The sequence below is a fragment of the Eleutherodactylus coqui genome, chromosome 3, assembly GCF_035609145.1.
Source record: "Eleutherodactylus coqui strain aEleCoq1 chromosome 3, aEleCoq1.hap1, whole genome shotgun sequence".
Taxonomy (NCBI): Eukaryota; Metazoa; Chordata; class Amphibia; order Anura; family Eleutherodactylidae; genus Eleutherodactylus; species Eleutherodactylus coqui.
Genome location: NC_089839.1, coordinates 246,873,284 through 246,897,983, shown reverse-complemented (window position 1 = coordinate 246,897,983; position 24,700 = coordinate 246,873,284). Strand labels below are relative to the sequence as shown.

The 24,700-nt window shown below is 42.0% G+C and overlaps 1 protein-coding gene across 2 annotated transcripts in view; it reads left to right on the top strand.

Moving 5' to 3' along the window:
• VAV3 (vav guanine nucleotide exchange factor 3) overlaps positions 1-15,875 on the top strand; it is a 200,584-nt gene extending 184,709 nt beyond the window's left edge. For both annotated transcript variants that reach the window (XM_066597225.1, XM_066597224.1), the window contains exons 26-27: positions 7,485-7,636; positions 10,880-15,875. In XM_066597225.1, the coding sequence (XP_066453322.1) occupies positions 7,485-7,636; positions 10,880-10,921 (194 nt within the window). In that variant the 3' untranslated portion in view covers positions 10,922-15,875. The remainder of the gene's footprint in view (positions 1-7,484; positions 7,637-10,879) is intronic.
• The last annotated feature ends 8,825 nt before the right edge of the window (positions 15,876-24,700 follow it).

Below are 24,700 nucleotides of genomic sequence, written 5' to 3'. Positions count from 1 at the left end.
TTGGCTCTTGATCAATTACTCTCACCTATAGTAGTTTTGTAAGGCTGCGGTCACACGCCAATAGTTGTGATGCAGTGCAGCACATTTGTTCATTTTTAAACTCGGGGAAGAGTCATTATTTTTTCTTTCACTTGGTTTCAAATAATGAATAATAATGCACAATTTCTGGGGCAATAAAAGCGTTTGCATAAATAAATTGAATTTTTCTAGATTTTTGATGTTTGCTGTCAGAATGAGAGCTGGTTGCTCCCTAATGATATTTACCTCTGTTGCTTTCTGGTGCAAAACGGTTACATTCCAATTTCAACTTACAGAAGACATAAATGCTTGGCACTACAAATGCACTTAGGAAGTTATGTTCGCTAAAGGGAGATATTTCAACCCTTGGGCTTCTGCTCATGCAGGTAGTCACCATCAACAAGTGCTATAGTACTTCCTCACAGCTTTGGCAGTGTTAGAATGGACTCTCTGCCTATGTCAATACCAGGGTTTAAAGTGGTGGTACTCCCACCAAAATCATTTATCGCCTATCCACAGGACAGATGATAAATAATGGATTTCTTGGGGGCCAATCTCTAAGAACCCTGGGGATCCTGAGAATGGCACACCCTGAGTCCGCCCATGCATAACTATCTCTGCAGGCAGTGAATAGAGCGGTGGTCACCTGGTAGACTTGGGATACACCATTCTTGTGATCCCCAGGGACTTCAGTACAAGGACTCCCAGCAGTCAATCATTTATCACCTACCCTGTGCATGGTTAATACATGACTTTTGTGGGATAACCTTTTTTAAACCCTGGTGAGACAGGCCTTCATCCTTACACTGCCAAAGCTGTAAGGAAGTGACCCTCCAGTTTTGGAACATAATTTTCTCCTGGAACCACCAACCCACAGAGCCACTGGTTTTGGGTCCTATTTTCAGCTGTTGAAATGGCTGCCACAATTTTTGGACATGAGAAGGACTGGCCAATCAGAGAGCAGGTATTGTACATTAGTAGGCTAACACCACCAATGCACTAAGGGGATTAGGTAGTCTGAAGATTATGTTGGTCATCTCGGACAGCTGGAAAGTGCAACGTGGTACCAACGGATGGGAGGTCAATGAATAAGGAAAACTGCAGGTTATACTCACTCAACCCCTCCAATACTGGGACAGAATTTTCCACAAAACCAGAGGGCCACTTGAAGTAAAAAAAAGCTCAGCAGAAGTTTTGGAGTCATGAAGATGGTCCTATTACTGATCTACTTTATTACAGATCTACTGATCAGATCCTGTCCCGTCTTCAGGAAAGCCTTTTCTAAAGCAAGTCTTAGAAAAAGCATTTCCTGATCTAAAAAGACGCCCGTTAGTCCTTTTAGTTGTACAGAAAGGTGCCGTCCTCTGCACTTTTCTATCCAGCTAAAAAGACTGAGAAATTTACTAAATTAACATAATTAGAGGGACTTGGCTTTTGCTAAGCCCCACCCACTTTTAGAAAAGTGACAAGCTAGGTGTAAAAAGGTCAAAATGTTTCTAATATTTGTGTAAATATGACTTGTGCAAAAATTAGCAACTTTGTAATGTCAGAATTTATAAATTCCCCCCTTTGTTTTGCAGAAGATTTAGAACACCAAATCAAAAAATTGGAGCTTTGATCACTATATAGTTATATTAACAAATTAATCAGCCAGAATTATATCCCTATTTAGAAAAAAAGCTGTGTACATGCATGAACATTCCTTTCAAAGGGGTTATCCTGCTTAATTAGGCTTGTATGGGTTAAAATAATAAACTGAAACATAATGACTCATTGGTGGCCGCTGGGATCCAACGCTGTAATCCCGTTGTGGTTGCTATGATTGATGATGTCACAGGAACTCAAATGACCGCTGCAGCATCACCGCTGGTTCTCTTGTTATTGGCGCTTACATACTACCGCCGTGATGCCAGGAGTCCAGGAACGTTACGTTGCCATCTCTTGTTGGCTGCAGAGGTCACCTAAGTTCCTGTGAGGTCAGCGATCTTAACAATCACCGGAACTACAGCGAAGCTGCAGCTCTGGATCCTGGTGGCCACAGAGGGGTAAGTACGTGGAGGTTCCCAAAATAAACAAGAATCTTCTTCTGGTTGATGAAACATCACTGCTACAGGCTTTTGTTGCTAGGGGAATGTCTGTGGAGCCCTTCCAAGACGGTTTGCCAGCCAACATTGTTGGGTAAGGTCGCATTCGGCTCCAGTGATTTTGTTTTTCAACAAGTTGTTCAGTTTTTCCTCTATTTTATAATGCTGATTCATACGAACAACCTGAAGCTGTGAAGTTTTGTTTTCTTTTGCACCTTTCAAGGCACTTGTAAAAAAAAAAAAAGTCGTACGGAACGAGATCAATTGAATACAGAGGGTGAGTTTTTCATCAAAAATCGCTTACCTCTCAGTGCTGTATTTACAGATGACCGATTCTTCCATCGTGAACAACTGCACGTTGTTCATATGAATCAGCCGCCACAAAATAGGCAAAAAACTGAACAACTGAAAAAAAATCAATAAATCACTGGTACCGAACACAACCTTCCCCAACAATGTCGGCTGGCATGTCATCTCAGTAGGGTTCCACAGACGTCCACCTAGAAACAGATGTCTATACTAGTAACGCCTCGCCCACAAGTTTCCGGTTTCTTTTTGGGAACCCCCTCATATGTTTCAGTTTAATATTTTAACCCATACAGCCCTATTCCTTAAGAAGAAATGCTATACTAATGCATTCTCACATGCATAATAATCACCTGTCAATTGGTCTAATCCAAATGTTGCTCCCCTTCACATGACCCGTGCATTACCTGATGTGAAGGATGCCCGTCCCTGCACTGTGCTGTGTGTGGCTTTGGCACTTGTTATACCAGTTGTGCTGCTTATTGATGCTGTAGTATTATTGCTCAGTGACATTGTGATGTGCTAGTGACTCTCAGGTCTCTGCTTGTCTGTCTTCTCTCCAAGCCACGTCTGTGCTGTGTGGGTTTGCTTTTGTTACTGCGCCTGAGTACAGCTTTGTGCCCCCCTCCACTGCTCCCTTCTGGTCAGGTAGCTATGGCACTGCTTTCTTTTCCACCTGCATGTACTTCACTCTTCCTCCAAAGCTGCCAGCTGTCAGATTAGGAAACAGGCACTCCGAAATAGTCAGTAAATGGCTAATTATCAGTGATGGGGTAATAAACAATCACATTAATTAGGATTGAAAGAGTTATTTGGAAACACATATTTAGAGCACAATACGTTATCCATGCCCCATAACTGGCTGCTGTGAAGTCTGGCATGCTCCATACAGTTAAGACCCATGGGATCACTTATAACTGCATATATGTAGGTAGACAGATAGGTTCCTGACTCATGCCTTAGCAATTTGGCTTTAGATGAATTTTTTTATTTACTTGACAAGTCTTGAAAAAGATGAAGTAAACTCTTGGAGAATGACAAACAGACACCTTAGTAAATATGGGTTTGTACCACCTGACATAGTTGCTGCTATCATGAAGCATTTTTACCACTACTGGAGAACTGGAAAAAACTTACCAAAATCCGTCATCTCCTATCATGCCCATTAATGTATTCCGCACTGCGTTAAAGGGTTATCTGACTCTATAAAAGTCATTGCTTAAGATAGGCCCCCACCTATTTGATACTTATAGCCTAACTCCCAGAACCCCCATGGATCAGCTGATTGAATGAGCGGTGGGCCTGCATTGAGCGCTGCATCCCCTTCATTGTTTACCAGGCACATCTTTGTACTCTTAGTAGTGGTGGTGCCTTGTTTTACAACTCATTGCAGTCTTGACCCTTTGAAGTGATTGGGACTAAGCTGTAATACCAGGCACAGCCACTAGTAAAGGTATGAAGCTCTTCCTAAACAATAAATAGGAGATCTGGCTCCTTCAAACAGCTGATTGGTTGGGTTGCCGATAGCCAAACCCCCATTAATCTGATATTGATAGCCTTTAATTTTGCAGTCTTTTGTAATTTTGTATAGCGCCATAGCCCTTTAACTGCTGATTGGTGTGGTTGCTTAGTAAGTCCCCCCACCAATCTATAAAGAATTGGATAACCTTTGATACTGTGGATTTTTATAGCTACCCCAGCAGTGGCAAAACTGCTTCATGACAGGAGCAACTTTAATTATTACGTTAGATGGTAACAATCCCTATTTACTAAGGCAACTGGTTTCCCTCCTCCAAGTATTCACTACATCTCTGGGGGTTTGGTTTTGAACAACCCTGCCTTACGGCTCTTTTACACAGAACGATTGGATCATGCAAATTTGAACAATAATCTTAATGTAAACGACTGAATGAGGGACTAGAATTTGTTCGCTTTTCGTTCGTTGTTCATATTATGCAAGCATAAAACTTATAATTGGCTCGTTTACATGTCGTTGCGTGTAAACGGTGATCATTTAGTCGTTCACAATATTATACAGTCAATGTGAACGACTGACAAACAAAATCTAAAAGATTGCTCTGCCTGTATAAACTGTTTTAACGAGCGAACTCTGTCTTCATGCGCTCATTTATCTCTGCGTGAAAAAGCCGCAACCTGTTGATGGGGTCGCATTGGCTTCATTGTCAACCAGGCACAGCTCTTTTTAGTAGTGGATGCTGCTGGTATTGCAGTCAGTCCCATTCACTATAACTATAGCTATAGCAAACTGCAATACCAGGCACAGCAGCTACTAAAAGTACGGAGCTGTGCCTGCTAAACCATGAAGAGGACACAACACTCACCAGAGACCTTCAACTACTGATTGGCAAGGGGACAAGAATCAGCCCCCATTGATCTGATATTGGTGTCCTGTCCTAAGAATAGTCAATCCATTATAAAGAATCAGATAACCACTTCTATTACTGAAGCATATGGCTGGTTACTTTTTGGTGAAAGTCTTGTAGTATATTTTTATTGGAATAAGGGTTATTTACTAATGCATGGAACTTCAAAACCCCTATCTTTATCAGTAGGTGAATGGGGAACAGACCTACCAGTTATTGTAAAATGGACTATAGTCCATTGAAAGGGAAACGGTGGGGAATCTCAGATGCGTGAGCTTGGCTTTACACGGGACAACTATCGTCTGAATAGTCACTCAATTTAGTGAATGTAAGCAACAGTTGTTCCCTGTAAACACGACAAGCAACCGGGTGATGAGCAAGAATTCGTTAGCTTAGTTTCATCTCACCTTAAAATAATCACTGGTTGAATAATGATTGTCTGGTGTAAACAGATAATTGTCTTTCAACAATTAGCCAACAACTTTGCAGGGAGTTTTGTACTTTTTCATGTGCTCCTCCCTAACGCTCATTGGCTCCTGCTTTTTTTTTATCTTTTGCCCTCCCGCTTAGCACTCATGAATCCCTGAAAACACATAAATACGTGTGACTGATCCTCGACTTAACAGTCCTTGCTGGTCTTTAAAAGAACACTCACTGCTACGTTCTATGGCTGGTATTGATCCAGCGAGCGACCGCAACAGCGAGTGTTCACTCAGTCCGCTCGTATAAATTTATATGCTTGCAATGGGCTCAGCAACCAATGAGCATGCATTGAGGACGGGTCAAAAATGTAAATACGCTCACACCCCCTGACTAGTCAAAGAACGATATTTTGGCCCATGTAAATGCTCCCAACAATTCGTCCAGCGATTGCAAAATTAAATAAGTGAGCGACGATCACTCTCTGTAAAACAATAAAACCATAGTCGTTCAGGCACTTTAGTCATTATTTCAAGCAGCTATTCTGACTATAGTTGGTCCATGTAAAGCCACCTTAACCCTTTCCAATTCACTGCCTGATGTCTGAAGACATTCTGATTGAAGGCTGTACAGCTCCGATGTCCGAAGACGTCCGGCAGGGTATTCTTACTGTAGATTACTGGCTGCTCGGGGGCCTCTCCAGCATGTCCGATACCACAGTACTGGCTCTAGCCAGCAGATGGCGCCATTGTATAATGGCAGAAAGAGAAAGGCCCCTAGGAAACTCTGAATCCAAAATTGGATTGCAAAAGGTTAACTCAAACGTAGTGCTGGGAGTGATTCTGATAATACCACTATGTAAGAAATATCACTTCTATGTCAGTTCATGAATCCCCAAGTATATTCATCTTTGTCAGCCTGTATTAGCAGGAAACGGTGAAAAGATCACTGATCACTGATCGATATTGATCAGCATTAAATATTAGCAAGACTGAAAATTGCCTTCTGGAGCATGCTGTGTATCTGGCCAGGCTCTGTCCATTTGCCTGGTAGCAGTCCTGACAGTGGGAGATAAGGACACTCAGGATAACACTTTATATAGAGAAGGAATACATAATTACATTTTCCAGTTATCGCTCCTTCACATATTACTGGCTAAAGAGTGGTAATTATAATATACAGTAGAATAACTAGTACTTAGAATGTATACAGGAAGTAGTGCTTGTAACTTTATTTCGGGAAGAGGTATATAGCTACATAGAAGCCATATTCATTCCTTTGTCCATTGACTCTCCATTTAAACAAGTAGCATCATCCATGCGATTTCTTCGAAGATTCGGCTAAATGAACACACCAGGAAAACTTACTACCGTGTGTCATACCAAGTGTGGGGCCTGGGGGAGCAGTGCATGACATAGGGATTCTCTGTTGTATCCTTTGAATCATGTACCGCCGCCTCAGACCTTGCCCTAAGCATGGCATAATGTATGAAGCAACATTAAAAGTACAAGCACATTGTGTGGGCTCGTTACATATAACCTCATTTATAAATCAGGAAGGCCCTGTCAGCAGGATTGTGTATGCTTTGCACGCAGTGCATTATGCATGCAAAGGTAAAAAGAGACCCTACAGAACTCTGTTTTTCAAGGAGTGAGCAAATGTCTTGGGCATATCGATCTCTTCCAAGCAGTTAGTAGCTTGGCTCATGCATATTGTCAAAGAAACCTAACCAAGTAACATGACCGTAGACAGAATGTCCGGCGCATAATGTCCTGGAAATGGAGCAAATACAATCTAACAATCGACCTCCTGCTCCACACCTGAGCAGGGGAATCAGAATGAGCCCAGGTATAGGATTAGGTGGAACTACAAAGTAGTAGTATCGTTCTAAAAGTCCTTCTCAGAAGCCGGTTCTCTAACCTGCTATCAAAATAACTACTTTAAAGTGATACATTGTCTAAGATAACTAATCAGTCCAATATATACCATTACATTAGCAGAATAGCTCTTTAGCACTTTTAGTCGTGGGACTATTCTAGCTGAGGGTGATGTTTTCACCGGGGCTTCATTATGTTTTAAGTTATTGTATTGTATTGAATTCCGCACATCCAAAATCCAGTGTAAACTTTAGACCTAGTAATAACCATTTTTCCCACTGTCCATCATGTCACAGATTAACTCTTTCTCTCTAACCATTTTTCTCTCCCATACTATTCATTTTATGGGTAGTTATATTTCTACTTGTTATGAATTGTTTCTATTATTCTTTCAGTCTTGAATCCCAAAGTTCTAGGCATTGCCATTGCACGGTATGATTTCTGTGCCAGAGACATGAGGGAGCTATCCCTATTCAAAGGCGATGTGGTAAAGATCTATACCAAGTCCGGGACCAATGGCTGGTGGAGAGGAGAGTCGAATGGCAAGGTAAAGAAATACATGCAATGCATGCAATAGAGATATGTGAAAAAGTATTGACCAGTGTGGGTCCTGCTGCTGAGATCTAAGCTGATCACTAGAACGAGGGGGCTGCAGCGCTCAGCTGAGTGCTGTGCCCCTCGACTGTCTTGGCTGCTTTTCGGCTCCTCCTGACAGCTGAAGACCGTCTCGTAGAGGTATATAGTGTGTTCTATAGAACTCTATGTAGGCCATCGTCAGCTGCCGGAAAAAGCCGAAAAGTATTCAAGACCGTCGAGGAGACACAGCGCTCACATGAGCACTGCACTCCCCGCATTATAGTGATCACCGGGGGGTCTCAGCAGCGGGACCTCACTGATCAGTACATGTCTCTATGACATGTCAAAACTTTGTTGAAAGTGCAGCTACTCTTTAAGGTAAAGGCTCACCTTTCTCCAACATTAGAACAAGAGATGAATGAGAACTAAAATGCTCGGGTGCTCGTTACTCAAGCCAAGCTTTTTTTAATGCTTGAGAGCTCAGTTGGAGTAACGAACCCCATTGAAGTCAATGAGAGACTCGAGCATTTTTTAAGGTTGCCCATGCTCTGCATATGGGAATCTGTCTCTCTCATGTTTAGTGGCTAAAAAAATGGCGCTAAACATGCGGGAAAGGGACATTAAAGTTTCTCGAGCACCACGTGGTGCTCAGTCAAGTAACGAGCACCATCGAGTATGCTACTACTCACATGAGCATCAAGTTTGGACGAGTATGCTCGCTCATCTCTAATTAGAACCCAAGAGGCCTAGCAGAAGCCAACTCCATTTAGAGTTGACTTTGGAAGCACTCACTTAACATAGTAACATAGTAACATAGTATGTAAGGCCGAATGAAGACATTGTCCATCTAGTCCAGCCTGTCTATCCTACTGTGTTGATCCAGAGGAAGGCAAAAAACCCCAAGGCCAGAAGTCAATTAGCCCTTTTGGGGAAAAAAATTCCTTCCCGACTCCCTAATGGCAATCAGACTGTTCCCTGGATCAACCCCTAATAGTTCCTACCTGCCTATATACCAGGATTGACACTTAACCTAATATTTATATCCTGTAATATCCTTCTTCTCCAGAAAGACATCAAGTCCCCTTTTAAACTCCTCTATGGATTTTGCCACCACCACTTCCTCCGGTAGAGAGTTCCACAGTCTAACTGCTCTTACAGTAAAGAACCCCTTTCTGTGTTGGTGATGAAACCTACTTTCCTCTAATCGTAGCGGATGTCCTCTTGTTACCGTCGTGGTCCTGGGTGTAAACAGATCGCGGGAGAGATCCATGTGTTGTCCCCTCATGTACTTATACATGGTTATTTGGTCGCCTCTTAACCTTCTTTTTTCTAGAGTAAATAGTCCCAATTTGGATAGCCGCTCTGGGTATTCCAGTCCCGTCATTCCATGTATTAGTTTAGTCGCTCTTCTTTGAACCCCCTCAAGCACTGTGACATCTTTCCACTTGCCACTGGGGTTTGTTTTTAATGGGTTGATTGATAATTGAATGTGAAAATAATACCAATACAAACAAATCACTGAAGAAGGAAAAAAAAACATCTATTAAAAAAAAAAATCACAAAAGGTGGCAATACTTACTGATATACTGATACAGAACTACAAGGGCAGGTAAAAACACCACTTCCTAGGAGCATGCAGAAAAGGCAAAATGCTATATGGAAGAGATTACACAGGAGCAAAATAAGAGCCATTCGCACACCTACATTATACTGGAGGGGGGTTGTTGCTTAGTATTATATTTGAACATAGCTAAGGCTTATATAGGGTGTAAGTCACACAGATACATGTTGAAAAACACACAGACGAAAAACAATGGCTATATGCTTATCAATGTACTAATACAAGAGGGCAGGTAAATACACCACAAACCCTCAACATACAGACAGCCAGACTGCTAGATGGAGGAGCAGTTCCACAGGTTCAAGGTACTGATGAACAACCACTTACATACCTTCCTTATATTGAGGGAGGAGGGGGCTGCTTATTACTATACTTGGATATGAAGTCATTGAAAGGCAAAAAAGATCTAAAAAAGCTTGAATAATTCACAGAACGAACTTCTAAAATATAACGTTTAATATCATTCATAAAAAAGAGAGGGACATAGTTAAACAATTGGTCACAAATGAAAGCACCTATATTTGAAGTTCTCATAAAAGAGACTGTAGCTACTCAACCAAACTGTTTGTACAATTATTAAGGTCAATAATAGGATTCGAACTCGGGGCCCCAGAGCTCCAAAGCCAAGACAATAACCGCTTAACCAAATAGTTACCTTATATATATATGGGCACTGCCAGTTACACAGATACATGTTGAAAAACACACAAAAAGGGGACATAAACAGACAAAATAACCAAAGAAAATGGCCATATATAGAGAATGCACTAACTTCCCCAGCGTTCAAAGCCACACTGCATGCTACTGATATGTACCAACAAATACCCATAATGATAGATCAGGCAGGCTGTCCTACATCTTATAAGTGAACCACACAAAGTAATGACACCCCGGGCTCCACTAACATTTTACAACCAGACTGCTTCCTGCAAAAATAATGATAAATACGAGGCATTAGTAAATATTTTGGCCAAAATATGTTAGCTGTATGAGTAGATCAGTAAGTAGGGCTGCCGTCTGCAATTTCTGGAATAATGATGAAAAACTATTCCCACCATGAGAGGACATGTACACAGAGATGAGCGAGTATACTCGCTAAAGGCAATTGCTCGAGCGAGCATTGCCTTTAGCGAGTATCTCCCCGCTCGAGACGGAAGGTTCGGGTGCCGGCAGCGGGCAGGAAGCTGCGGGGGAGAGCGGGGCGGAACGGAGCGGAGATCTCTCTCTCCCTCTCCCCCCCCCCCCCCCCCCGCTCCTTCCTGCTGACTGCCGCTACTCACAGCTCCCCCACGCCAGCACCCGAACCTTCCGTCTCGAGTGGGCAGGTAATCGCTAAAGGCAATGCTCGCTCGAGCAATTGCCTTTAGTGAGTATACTCGCTCATCTCTACATGTACATCTTTTGTATAGATAGAAGATGAGCCCTCAGTATCTTTTCCTCTTATGGCCAAAAAACCCCATTCCAGCACTGCCTGACTCTTTGTTTCTTAAAAAAAAAAAAAAAACCAGTGCCATTTAGTCTCCAAATTAATGTAAACCTGGCATTCTTTGTGTGTTGGTGGTAAAAAGTGTGTTTCTATCTTGTCTTACACAGGTTGGCTGGTTTCCATCCACATATGTAGAAGAAGATGAATGATGTTAATGATCTTCACTGGAAATATTTCTGAAGTTTGCAACCACCCTTGTAGCATGGAGCAATTGCTGAATTCTCCACTGTCTCAATACTGATCATGTGACTAATGAGGATGACCAGTATGTGAGACTCGTATGGTTTCAGGATGTACAATAGCATTGCAGGCCTGAGGATGCACAGAGTTGCGTGGAATTAAATTGTTCTTGGTTTGCCAGTGTGTGAGATGTACTGAAACTTTTTCCTCTAGATTAATTAAGCCATATCCTAATATGCCAAACAAAAGCTTAGAATTGTATTATCTAGTAATCTGTTGGCAGAACTCACACAGGGTGACATTGAAACATGGTGTGTAAGGCGGAAAAGACACATGTACATCTACTTCAGCCTGTTACCCCCAGCGTTGATCGAGAGGAAGGCAAAAACCCCAATGAGAGAGAAGTCAATTTTCCTCATTTTATGGGAAAAAATCCTTCCTGTCTCCAGTCTGGCAATTAGAATAATTCCCGGATCACCGACCGTTCTTAAGTAATCAGAGACTATAACATGTAATATTGTTACACTCAAGAAAGGCGTCCAGGCCCCTCTTGAGCTCTTTTAGCTGAGTTCGCCATCACCACATCCTCAGTCAGAGAGTTCCATAGTCTCACTGCTCTTACAGTAAAGAACCCCCTTCTATGTTGGTGATGAAACCTTCTTTCCTCTAGACGTAGAGGATGCCCTCTTGTTACAGTCACAATCCTGGGTACAAATAGATGATGGGAGAGATCTCTGTATTGTCTACTGATATATTTATACATAGTTATTAGGTCACCCCTCACCCATTTTTTTCTAACCTAAATAACCCCAATTTTGATAACTTCTGAGGATTGTAGTCCGCCCATTCCATTTATTACTTTAGTTGCCCGCCTCTGTACCCGCACAAGCTCTGAAATGTCCTCCTTGAGCATCAGCGCCTAAAACTGTACACAATATTCCAAGTGTGGTCTGATCAGTAACTTGTAAAGAGGAAGACCAATGTTCTCATCATGTGCCCCTAGACCTCTTTTGATGCATCCCATGACCCTATTCGACTTGGCAGCAACTGCATGACACTGGTTGCTCCAATTAAGCTTTCAATTAACTAAAATCCCCAAGTCATTGTTTCCCAATGGTTTCCCGTTTAGTGTGTACTGGTGACATGCATTTCCATTGCCCATGTTCATAACCTTACATTTATCCGTGTTAAGCCTCATTTGCCACTTTAAAGCCCAAACCCCCAATTTATCCAGGTCCATTTGCAAACGTATACTGTCCTCTCTTGTGTTAATTACTTTCCATACTTTTGTATCATCCGTAAATATTGATATTTTATTGTACAATCCTTTTACCAGGTCATTAATAAATATATTAAAAGGAATAAGGCCCAAAACTGACCCCTGTGGTACCCCACTAGTAATGGTGAGGTGACCCAATCAGAGTATGTACAATTAATAACCGCCCCCTGCTTTCTATCACTGAGACACTTATTTACCCACTTACACATATTCTCCCAAAGACCAAGCATTCTATAACTATTTATATACCAACCTTTTATGAGGCACTGTAAAAATCAAGATATACGAGATCTAATGACACTCTTTGGTTCTTTACTACCTTGTAGAAACTGATGAGATTGGTTTGACAGGAGCAACCCCTCATAAACCCATACAGCTCTTTTCCTTGAGGTACTCCAGGATAGCATCTCTTAGAACCCCTTCACACATTTTACCCACAATACAGGTTAGACTTACCGGCCTGTAGTTCACAGGTTCTCTTTTTGCCACCTTTTTGAATATCGGCACCACATTTTCTGTGAGCCAATCCAGTGGAACAGACCCAGTCATACATACTGTATGGTGCCTATAAAATGTAGTACCACAGTGGACATTTTCATGTTTCATTTCATTTCAACATTGAATCAGTGAATTCATTTAGATAATTTGATGTGTAACTAACAACTGTTAAATCAAAATATTCAAATTCATAACTTTTTACCCCTCAAAATAATTAGTAGACACACCTTGGGGGAAGCCCATATAGCCTTGAGTCAGCTCAACACACTAAGACAATGAAACGTTTCCTTTCTAAAACTTTTCAAACTCTCAAAGTTTAGGTGGATGGAGAGTCAACAGCTACAAGTTCTCAGATTTCTATGGCACTTAGCCAATATGGCACATGACCGTTGTTCTCATAAAAGGGGTCTTCTCATCTCAGAAAATTACCCCACTCTGTGTCACGATGTCCCAACAGCTACTGCACCCAGGATTCGTGAGATAGCCGGGTCTATGGAATCAGATGAGCACCATGTACTATACTGTTTACTTAACCCCTTAGGGACCAGAGTGTTTTGGTTCCAAGGGACCGGACACTTTTTAGGGATTTTACCCATGTGGTGGTTTTACTGACCTATTTTTTTCTTCAGTTTGTTGTATTTTTTTCTTCAGCTGCCAAAATTATTTTTGTTCCGTTTTTTTTTTCCTGTGACACATAGGGCTATTTTTTCCCTGTTTTTAGTTTTATAAGGGGTAAAAAGCTAAGAAAGTTATTTTTTTAACTATTGTTTTATTTTCAAAAAATTAGTATATTTATGCTAAAATAAAATATGGGAATGGGTTCCTTATTGTGTTTCGGATGTTTTGATATATAAATTGTATAGTTTTGAATTACAGGGTGCATACGGCGGCAATTTTGGTTGGCGTCTGGTCATTTTCTTTTTTATGTATATATTTTTATTTTATTCTCAATTTTTTTTTACCTTATTTTTATAACTGTTAATTTTACCATCTCTGTCCCCCATGGCATCATATAAGGCCTCTGGGGGTCATTCACATGTTTTTTTTTTAATTTGATACTTTTCTATTGTAGCTGAGGCATCCATAGGATCCCCAGTTATAGGGAAAAACGTCCCCTTGCAGTGATAGCAGTTACTGACAGAGCTGATCAGCGTCTGCTAGGACCCTGCAGCTCTGCTGTGCCAAGAGATCTCGGTGGTCATGTGATTGCCAAGTCACATAGCACAACAAACACTTCCGCTTTCACTTTTCAGTACATAGCGCTCATCAAAAACCACTTCTCCCTTCTCCTCTTGGTCCTCGACTGTGTTTGACAGCTGAGAAGCTTTAATCCTGCACCATACTTCTACTGTCAGCCCAGGACCAAGCGCCATTTTTGTATCGTTCTTGATCCTTAATGCGTTAAAGAGGTGAAACTAAAGCAGACCCACACAGCTTCATGAACGCTAGGAGAAGCCAGATTGAGCAAAATGATCCTGATGGAAATTAGCAAGCATCTCTCTTCTGCAGCGGCACAATGTTCATCAATCCAATGCATCGCCATTGGTGACGGCTTCATAATTACCAAGCTGCTTACAAATGCTCTAGAATGAGAATAGACGAGCAACCGCCCATAGTGAAACACTGTAAAAGTCTGAGGAATAGGCCTGAGTGGCGAATTACTGCACTACCCTGCTGCCACTGATGGTGATTTTTTAAATTTATTTGCTGTTTTATACCTTTTTATAATACTAATGACAGCCGCAAAATGGAAGTGGGTCCGGACTGACTTACAACGTCTGCCTGGCGCATGTGACATCAGCATCGGCACATGTGCCATCATTTGGGCTGCACACAAATAAACAACCATCTGCTGATGTGGGCTTTGATTGGCCATTGGAAAAGTGGTTCTTCAAGCAAGGAAAATCAGACATTATTGTAGTGTATATATTCTGGCCCCTCCTCTTAGAAGGCGCTGGTTATTCCTCTGGAGTTGGAAGCTCTGGTCCTCGTTCCCCTGGTGTCATTTCTGCCACATAAATCCCTGGACTTGACACTTATTTCCTGCTGTTATTCCATCTACTTCCTAGTACTGTTGTGACTATTGGTATTCATATCTGACTATTGTCACCCCCTTTTTGCTATGTAGGGACAGTCTAGGTAGCTCCCAGGTTTCAGACATGGAGCCACCCTTATCAGGGTGATCACCCCTCTTTTCGTGAGGGTTATCCCATATTAGTATGAGAGGGTGAGATTTCCCTTTCCCCATTCTTTGGTTTTGTTCTCAAGTTCTGTATATATCCATCCTTTTTGGACAACTATTTTATTATCAGTTTTTCATTAGAGCAGTACCCACGTCTCTAGGACCTTGCACGCTTCTATACTGAATTGGACTTGCATTGGTCTTGAGCGTAGCTTCACACTTTCATTTTTCAGTATTCTCTGAGTTGAGCATACCCCTTCAATCCACTGTTGAGTAGCTTTGTATCTGTTCACATAACAGTGGCCATCGTAGATTATGTCATCATGATACATAATATCTATATAGTTACTGATATACACAGACACACGTATGTAGCAGAGCTGATTTTGCCATTAGTCTGTGTACTCTTTGAATCTGCATAGTGGTAACTGTCTGAGTATTATGCATTTACAATGTGTGAACTTGGTAGGAATGAATGACTAACATCTACTGAATGGCCAAATTCATCTCTGCTACTTCTGATAAGCCCTGGCGCATCACACCACCTTGGCCTGCAATGCTTTGTCATTCTGTACTAGAAAAGGTAGTTTAGTGCGATAACTACAGAGAACCTTGAAGGAGAAGCAGCTGGAAATATATTGTAACTATTTCTATTGCCGCTTGCTCTATTATTTATGAATTTCTAAATTTTGTCTGTATTATGTATTTCTTCCAACCTGTAATGTGAATGCACAGAAATTTTGTTCTATATTTTGTACTATGAATCTGTCTGAGTTTCAGATCTTCTATTATTTATTGCAAGATGTAGAATTAACAGTATTAATTTCTTTTACCTTTTTCTACCACCTAAGAAAATGTTTAGATGCCACTTTTTTCATTATGTAACTTCACTTTAAACAAGATTCTGTATTATATTGTTTTTTTTTTACTTGACAATATGTTACTGAATAAACCACAAACACGCAGCAAATGTGTCGGGATCAATTACGCACAAACAAAAGCGCTTACATCATATAAATGCATACAGAGGCAAAAAAATGCTGTTCACCCTCTTGTGCAGTGGTCGACATCAATGTGCAGATTGATAAATAGAGATAAGCGAGCGTGCTCGTTTAAGGCTGCTGCTAGAGCGAGTAGCTGTCTTTTTGAGTAACTGTGTACTCGCCGGAGCAGCATGCGAGGGGGGTGGCGGGGGCCAGTGGGGAGGAGAGAGAGATCTCTCTCGCTCTCTCCCCGCTGCCCACCCGCATGCTGCTCCGGCGAGTACACAGTTACTCAAAAAGACAGCTACTCGCTCTAGCAGCAGCCTTAAACGAGCACGCTCGTTCATTTCTATTGATAATACCTCTAGTATAACTAGCAGAAACAATAAAGGGAAATGGTAAATGGTGACCTACATGCATATAAAGTCAATAAACTTTAAAAAAGTATCCCAAAAGTACAAGAAAGTACAATACTACCATAAAAAAAGATATATTTTATTAAAGATACAATAAAAAACAAACAGTAGCGACACAAGAAAGATCTCAGAAAAAGCACACACTGGGCATAATCCATAAATATGTATTATGTCATAAACCACAAAAGCTGGAGGCTGAAAACAAGCCCGGAATCATAACTCATATACAGGTATGTAGAGACTGCAACAATCATTGCACAATACATTGTAAACATATCAGTACATAGTAAGACGATCAAAAATATACCTATGCATCACTTTGTGAGTCTGTGATGTGTATTTCATTTAGCTTTCTCAGGGCAAAAATGGTAACCTATGTATATATAGGGTATGTTCATACATAGCAGATAGAGATGAGCGAGTATACTCGCTAAGGCTAACTACTCGAGCGAGTAGTGCCTTAGCCGAGTATCCTCCCGCTCGTCTCTAAAGATTCGGGGAGCGGCGGGGGAGAGCAGGGAGGAACGGAGTGGAGATCTCTGGTTTAGGTATGGGTACGGGTACAGATACAGATAGAGGGGGGGCCCCAGCTCACGTTTTGCATCAGGGCCCCTGAGCCTTTAGTTATGCCCCTGCCTAAGAGTATGTTCACATGGCGGATTCTGTCCTCCAGACTGCAGTACCTTGGAAAGAATACAAGCATAGAAACCAAACAATTTGAAGACTTTTTGCAATTGGTTTTCATTAAAAATGTCATGCGTTTAAAAACTAATTAAAAGAAAAAAAGTGCAAAAGTGTACATACCCTTTAAGCATAGGAGTATGTACTGTATATTCTACTGCCCCTCGTTCCTACCTAATCAAAGGAAAAGAATTCAGGTGAACTGAGCACTGGATGTTCTTAAAATACAAAGCAGTACAGGCAAAGAAAGACCAGTCTCAAGATAGTCTATTTTCCTGTTGTGTCTCCTTTTCATCGCTGATATGAATGATATTCTCGTGTGAGTTTTGTGCGATGCGCACACAAAATTCGCACAAATGTGAAATTCATTCTTTTGAATAGATTCATTCACGTGAGTGACTGCACAACAACGCAGCATGTTCTATCTTTGAGGGTTCCGTCGGAATGCCTCACTTATCGTTCTCAATGGGACCTTAAAAGACATTGCATGGCATTCGCATGCTGTGCGATGTGCATGCAAGTGCAATGCAATGTTTGCCATTAAAGTTAACCCTTTCCTGTCCAATTTGTATCCTGGTTTTCCTAGGGGGCTTACTCTTTTTCTGCCGTTATACAATGGCGCTATCTGCTGGCTAAAGCCAGTACTACATGATGTGACACGTTGGATACGCCCTGACAGCAGAGAAGCTGGCAATATACAGTAAGAGAACCCCGATGGATGTCTTACAACATCGGAGCTGTACAGCCTGAAATCATAATGTCTTCACAGGTCAGACAGTGGATTGGAAGGGGTTAATAGACAACACTTATCATCCAATCACGTACGTGAAATACTTGCATGAGGATCGCAATTTCACAGAAGCAATGCAATGCGATTTTTAATCAAAAACATATGGCCGTGAAAATTGTATATTGGCAAGCATGATATTGGGCCCAGTTTCTCGGCCTGATATTGCTCTCACCCGTGTGACTGTAGTCTTAGAGGGTGTTAATGCAGGGCATCACCTAACCGTTCTTGCTCCATGAACCATGTGCGGCTGGAAGGATCTGTGTCATTTGGACTGATCGTGGTTGGGAAAGTGTAAATCTAATTTCACCAAACGTTTTCTTACTGCGGCATTACCTGCATCCAGCTGTCATAATCTTTTTCACTTAAAAATCAGCAGAACGTGGAATTTGGTAAAAGGTGCCCAAATTTTTGCAAAGGCCCATATTTATATTTGTATCTTTGTGTCTGTATTACACAATAGACCTTGCTATGCTTGTATATCTGGACAACTTTAGCAATGTGTTTCCCCTTTGGGAGAATAATTTAATATTATGGCCCCAATGCCTCTTTTTTGATCTATCCAAATATTTCTGAGACGTTGAGCATTAAAACAACTCTCTAGTTCCAGGGCAAAATTCTATTCTGGGACAAGAGGGGCTGGAGATATATTAGGTGCACTTGTTCGTCTCTGCCGTCCATCCGAACTGTTAAATCCACTCCCGTTTTTGGTTGTTCAAGATGGCCACTACAGTTTTCTATCTAGGTAATGCAAAAATATGCACTGGTCTTGATTGGCCAGTGAACACATAAACAGCACTGGCCAATTGGAGAGCAGTGCATGAGTTGTCCAACATTGGAATATGGGGATTGGGTAATCTGACAATTGCTTTGGGCGTCTAGAACAGCCGAAAATAGGACCTGAAACGGGCAGATTGGACAGCAGAGAATAAGTGCTAGCAGTATACCATCTGCCCTCACTGGGATAAAATTTTGTCCCCAAACTGGAAGATAGCTTTAATTCAGAGTCATATTAGTGTGTTTTAGGGGTAAATGCATCAGTCTGTTCCCTCACATTTTGACATGAATATACTAAAAATATGGTAATTGAGTTGAATACTACAGTTATTAACTCCTTAGTGACGGCTTAATACTGTTTTTACATCCTGCCGTTGCAGGACGTGTATGGAAAAAGATAGCGCCGCTATCGCCCTCTATACAGTGCGGGCGTCAGCTGTTTACTACAGCTGACACTTGCGGCTATTAACCCTCTAAATGCCGCTGTCAATTCAGACAGCAGCATTTAAATCCCCTGAACATGTTCGGGGGTCCCGTACGGCCCTCCCCGCGATGAGATCGGGGGAGCTGTGCAGGTGTCATGGCAGCCAGGGCCTTCTTAAAGGCTCCAGGGCTGCCTTAGGCGACTGCCTATCAAGCCATCCCCGTGGGGTGGCTTGATAGACTGCCTGTCAAAAAGCAGTATGACATAATGCTATAGCATTACGTCATACTGCAGGAGCGATCAAAGCATCGCTGGTTGTGGTCGTCTAGGAGAACTAAAAGAAAGTATAAAAATAAGAACAAAAAAGTTTTACAAATTATTAAAAAAAAAATAATAATAATAAAAGTGTAAAAAAAAACCCTTTTGCCATATTTGCAATTTAAAAAAATCTAAATATTAAACCAAAAATACCTGTTTGGTATCGCTGCGTCCGTTAAAGTCTGATCTATCAAATTAATGCATTATTTTACTGCACAGTGAGCGTGGTATGAAAAAAAAAAACGCCAAAAATGCCCTTTTTTAGTCACCGTTTTTCCAAGAAAAAAATGTAATAAAAAGCGATCAAAAAGTCAATTGTTTGCAAAAATGGTACCAACGGAAATGACAGGACGTACCGCACAAAATGAGCCCTCGCTCAACTATGTCGACGGAAAAATAAAAAAGTTATTGTGCGCAGAAAATGGACACAAAAAATAATTTAAAAAAATTAAATATCTTAAAAAAAAATACAAGTACTACAGCAAAAAAAAAAAAAAACGATATAAGTTCGGTATCGTAGTAATCATACTGACCCATAGAATAAAGTTATCAGGTCATTTTTGTTGCAGTTTGTGCGCCGTAGAAACAGGACGCACCGAAAGATGATAGAATGTCGTTTTTCTTCCATTTCTCTCCACTTAGAATCTTTTAAAGTTTTTCAGTACATTATATGGTACATTAAATAGCACCATTGAAAAATGCAAGTCGTCCCGCAAAAAACAAGGCCTCATACAGCGACGTCGATGGATAAATAAAGGAGTTACGATTTTTTTCAAGGGAGGAGGAAAAAACGAAAATGGAAAAAAGCTTTGTCACTAAGGGGTTAAACCTTTATGCCACATTGTCAGCATTTTCTGGTGTGGGTGTGATTCTTAACTTGTGATACATTGATGAACAGGTATTTGCACCCAGTTGATGAATATAACATATGTTGCCCAGGCAAAAATATACACATACTACTGGCATATAAATCTGTTGCATTGTTAGTGGGTGGGTTTATTGCTACGAGGGGTTAAACATGGATTGTTTGACACAGTAGTTTATATTCTTCCCCAAGGATGTCATGTATCTCCTTAACATAAATAGGGATTATTTCTTTTAAGAGAAAATAACATTTTCCACGGTACCTTTTTATGTGCATTTGTGCTTTGCATTCTGCGTGAAAGTAGGCATGACACTAATAGGAAATTCATATTCTACAATACACAAAAGGATGATTTGCAAATTGCTGTTATGAAGTTTTCTGCTGCATCGCGGTGGAAATATATTAAATGTTATTTCTAATGTATTCACGTTTTATCAGGACATTGTAGCGCGTATTTGTTGAGTATTGTAAACAATGGTTAAAGGGCTTGTCCCGTTACTCTTAAAAATGTAATGGCAGGTGCAGCTGTGAGCAGAGGCGTAACTTGAAGCTCCTGGGCCCCGATGCAAAACCTGTAACAGGGCCCCCAACTATAATGCTTTACTCATAGTACTGGGTTCCCTATATGAAGAAGAGAGGCCTTTGGGCCCCCTAAGGCTCCTGGGCCCGGGTGCAACCGCATCCCCTGCATCCTGGTCTGGCAGACTCAAACCATCCTCCTCCTCCATCAGAAAGATGGCCATCCGTATGATAACTGCCATGTAATGCTATATCGACACTGCAGGGAAGATGTCTGGCTGCCCATCATCCTGCTCTAGCAAACGAAAATCCGCACCAATATCCGCTTCACTAAATGCAGATTTTGATGCGGAGCTGCCAGCAGAATTCTGCCATTTTCAATTCCGCCTCAGAATCCACAGATTAGCCGTGCAGATTTTGGTGCAGAATTTCTTTGCAAGAACACAAATTCTGATGCGTCCTGCGGAAATACAGGTATTCAACCCATGTCGAAGCACCTACTTCACAAGGGCGTATTTGCGCACGTTTTCGGCATGGAAATACACTTGCACAAACCCCGTACATTAGAATCCATCGATTTCAATAGGTTTACTCACATTACTCGTTTTTGCTTGTGCATTTTTGCCAAAAATACACAACATGCTCTCTTTCTGTCCGCATTTGCGCACCAAAGGTGCCATAGGAGTCTAGGGGGATGGGCAACTGCCTGCGAACTCTGTACAAACGTATGAAAAACGGCGGAATTGCGCAGCCACCTGTCAGGATGCTATAAAGTTTGCAGCTATTTGCAGAGAAGGCACCTTAGTCATTTTGGACAACGTTTGGATCATCTAATTTTGGAAGCTCAACCAAATTAAGATGGAGATGCTCATTAATTTAGTTGAGCAGAGGCTGGCACTGTGGGGCATCGGAGGATGAAGCCAGAACCACCGAGTCCTCCTTCTAGGAACATCCTCTGCCATCTGACGTGATGCCCAAATCTGCACGACAGCAACCAAGGTAAAAGAACATCCTCGTCATCAGAAGACATGTCTCCAACTTTAGCTACTATCCCCCAAGCCCAGAAAGTACCAGAAGGCCTGCAGGATAGCAGCTCACCATACATGTGGACTATTTATGGGTGATTACAGGGGGCGGGGTCAATGATGACAGCATGACATAATTCTAGCGTGTTTTTATACGCAGCTATTGCGAACGAACCCCACCCCCAAAAAAAAACACTGTTAGGGGTGCAAAAAAAGACTAGTCTGTTGTGGTGGAGCTAGCGTATTTGTGCAATAGCCCTTAAAGATAGATTAGAAAAGGAATCGGCACAGAATGTTGAACTTGCTCCGATTTTTATTAGAAATGGAAGGATAGGTGCACTTTGCACAAAGCGGCATATACGCAAACGGAGAACAATCAGATGTACTTGGATGACCTACTGTAAGATATCCTGTTAACAAGGCATTTTCACAGGATGTGTATGAACTATGGCAAAATCCAAAAATGAACCATCTGATGTGAATCAAAGCTGCTGGCGACGGAGCGAACTGAAGGGAGAAAATAGCAAAAACAAAAGCATAGAGCCGTTGAATATGCAGGAGAAGAGCAAACATTTTCATTTCTTCCAAGTCCTTATGGCTGCTTTATCAATTATAGACGCCAACAGGACAAAGCGTCGGCATCAAGGATGGGATGTCGGCAAGCGTGAAATGATATGAAAGCAAAATGAACGGTATTTAGTGAGCAGAACAGCCAATCTAAAATGAAACCTCTTTTGACAGACTGACACTAATATATGCTCTCTTTGCAATTTTACATAATATAAAAATGGCATGCAGTTATTACAAGGAGCCCTGAGCTCCGCGCATAATGACTGTCGTTTCTTCAATACGATGTCTGTCCAAGAAGAGTAATTTTCCTGTTAACAAAACAAAAATGTCTAAACATTCTCTAGTGGCCTGTGGAAAGAAATGATGATCTCAGGTGACGGGGCATACAGGAAAATTATAGGGCTTAGTAGGGAGGAGGACAAGTGTATTATGGAGGGAGTTATATATTCCAGTGACAGTTTAACCGGACCACAAGTTCATGCATCACTATTAGAAGCTGTTGTAATGGCTGCTTCATGCTTATTAACTTTTTCATTGCAGGCTACATTTCAAGGCTGTCTTAGTATCATTAGTTTTATGATCTACCATCTGTAAGAGTTTGACAGGTTGTGCAGTACATTTATTTTGCTAACTGTAATAGTTTTACATATACAATTAAATAAAAACCTCTGATTCAAAGTTAGTTTGTTTTCATTATTGATGTGTTATTGTTATTAGAGATGAGCGAACACCAAAATGTTCGGGTGTTCGTTATTCGGAACGAACTTCCCGCGATGTTCGAGGGTTCGTTTCGAACAACGAACCCCATTGAAGTCAATGGGCGACCAGAGCATTTTTGTATTTCGCCGATGCTCGCTAAGGTTTTCATGTGTGAAAATCTGGGCAATTCAAGAAAGTGATGGGAATGACACAGAAACGGATAGGGCAGGCGAGGGGCTACATGTTGGGCTGCATCTCAAGTTCACAGGTCCCACTATTAAGCCACAATACCGGCAAGAGTGGGCCCCCCCCCTCCCAACAACTTTTACTTCTGAAAAGCCCTCATTAGCATGGCATACCTTTGCTAAGCACCACACTAGCTACAACAAAGCACAATCACTGCCTGGATGACACTCCGCTGCCACTTCTCCTGGGTTACATGCTGACCAACCGCCCCCCCCTCCCCCCCACAGCGCACACCAAAGTGTCCCTGCGCAGCCTTCAGCTGCCCTCATGCCACGCCACACTCATGTCTATTTAGAAGTGCGTCTGCCATGAGGAGGAACCGCAGGCACACACTGCAGAGGGTTGGCACGGCTAGGCAGCGACCCTCTTTAAAAGGGGCGGGGCGATAGCCCACAATGCTGTACAGAAGCAATGAGAACTCCAATCCTGTGCCACCTCCGTCAGGAGCTGCACACGTAGGCATAGCAATGGGGAACCTATGTGCCACACACTATTCATTCTGTCAAGGTGTCTGCATGCCCCAGTTAGACCGGGCTTTTTAATTCATAGACACAGGCAGGTACAACTCCCTATTGTGAAGTCCCTGTGGACCGACAGCATGGGTGGGTGCCAGGAAGCCACCGGCGGTACATAGAAATATCCCATTGCATTGCCCAACACAGCTGAGGTAGTAATGTCGTGCGTAATACAGGTGGGCTTCGGCCCACACTGCATGCCCCAGTCAGACTGGGGTTCTTTACAAGTGTACAGATGTATTAAAAACTCCGTGTGCACCTACAGCATGGGTGGCTCCCTGGAACCCACCGGCGGTACACAAAAATATCCCATTGCATTGCCCAACACAGCTGAGGTAGTAATGTCGTGCATAATACAGGTGGGCTTCGGCCCACACTGCATGCCCCAGTCTGACCGGGGTTCTTTACAAGTGGACACATGTAGGTTACACTCCCTGTGGACCCACTGCCTGGGTGGGTGCCAGGAAGCCACCGGCGGTACACAATAATATCCCATTGCATTGCCCAACACAGCTGAGGTAACGTCAGCTGTAATGCAGGTGGGCTAAAAATTAATTTGATTACACTGTAGGCGAGGGCCCACAAAAATTGCTGTATCAACAGTACTAATGTACATCCCAAAAATTGGCCATGGCCAGCCAAGAGGGCAGGTGAAACCCATTAATCGCTTTGGTTAATGTGGCTTAAGTGGTAACTAGGCCTGGAGGCAGCCCAGTGTAACGAAAAATTGGTTTAAGTTAAAGTTCCAACGCTTTTAAGCGCATTGAAACTTATAAAAATTATTCAGAAAAATTATTTGAGTGAGCCTTGTGGCCCTAAGAAAAATTGCCCGTTCAGCGTGATTACGTGAGGTTTCAGGAGGAGGAGCAGGAGGAGGAGGAGGAATATTAGACACAGATTGATGAAGCAGAAATGTCCCCGTTTTGGATGGTGAGAGAGAACGTAGCTTCCATCCGCGGGTGCA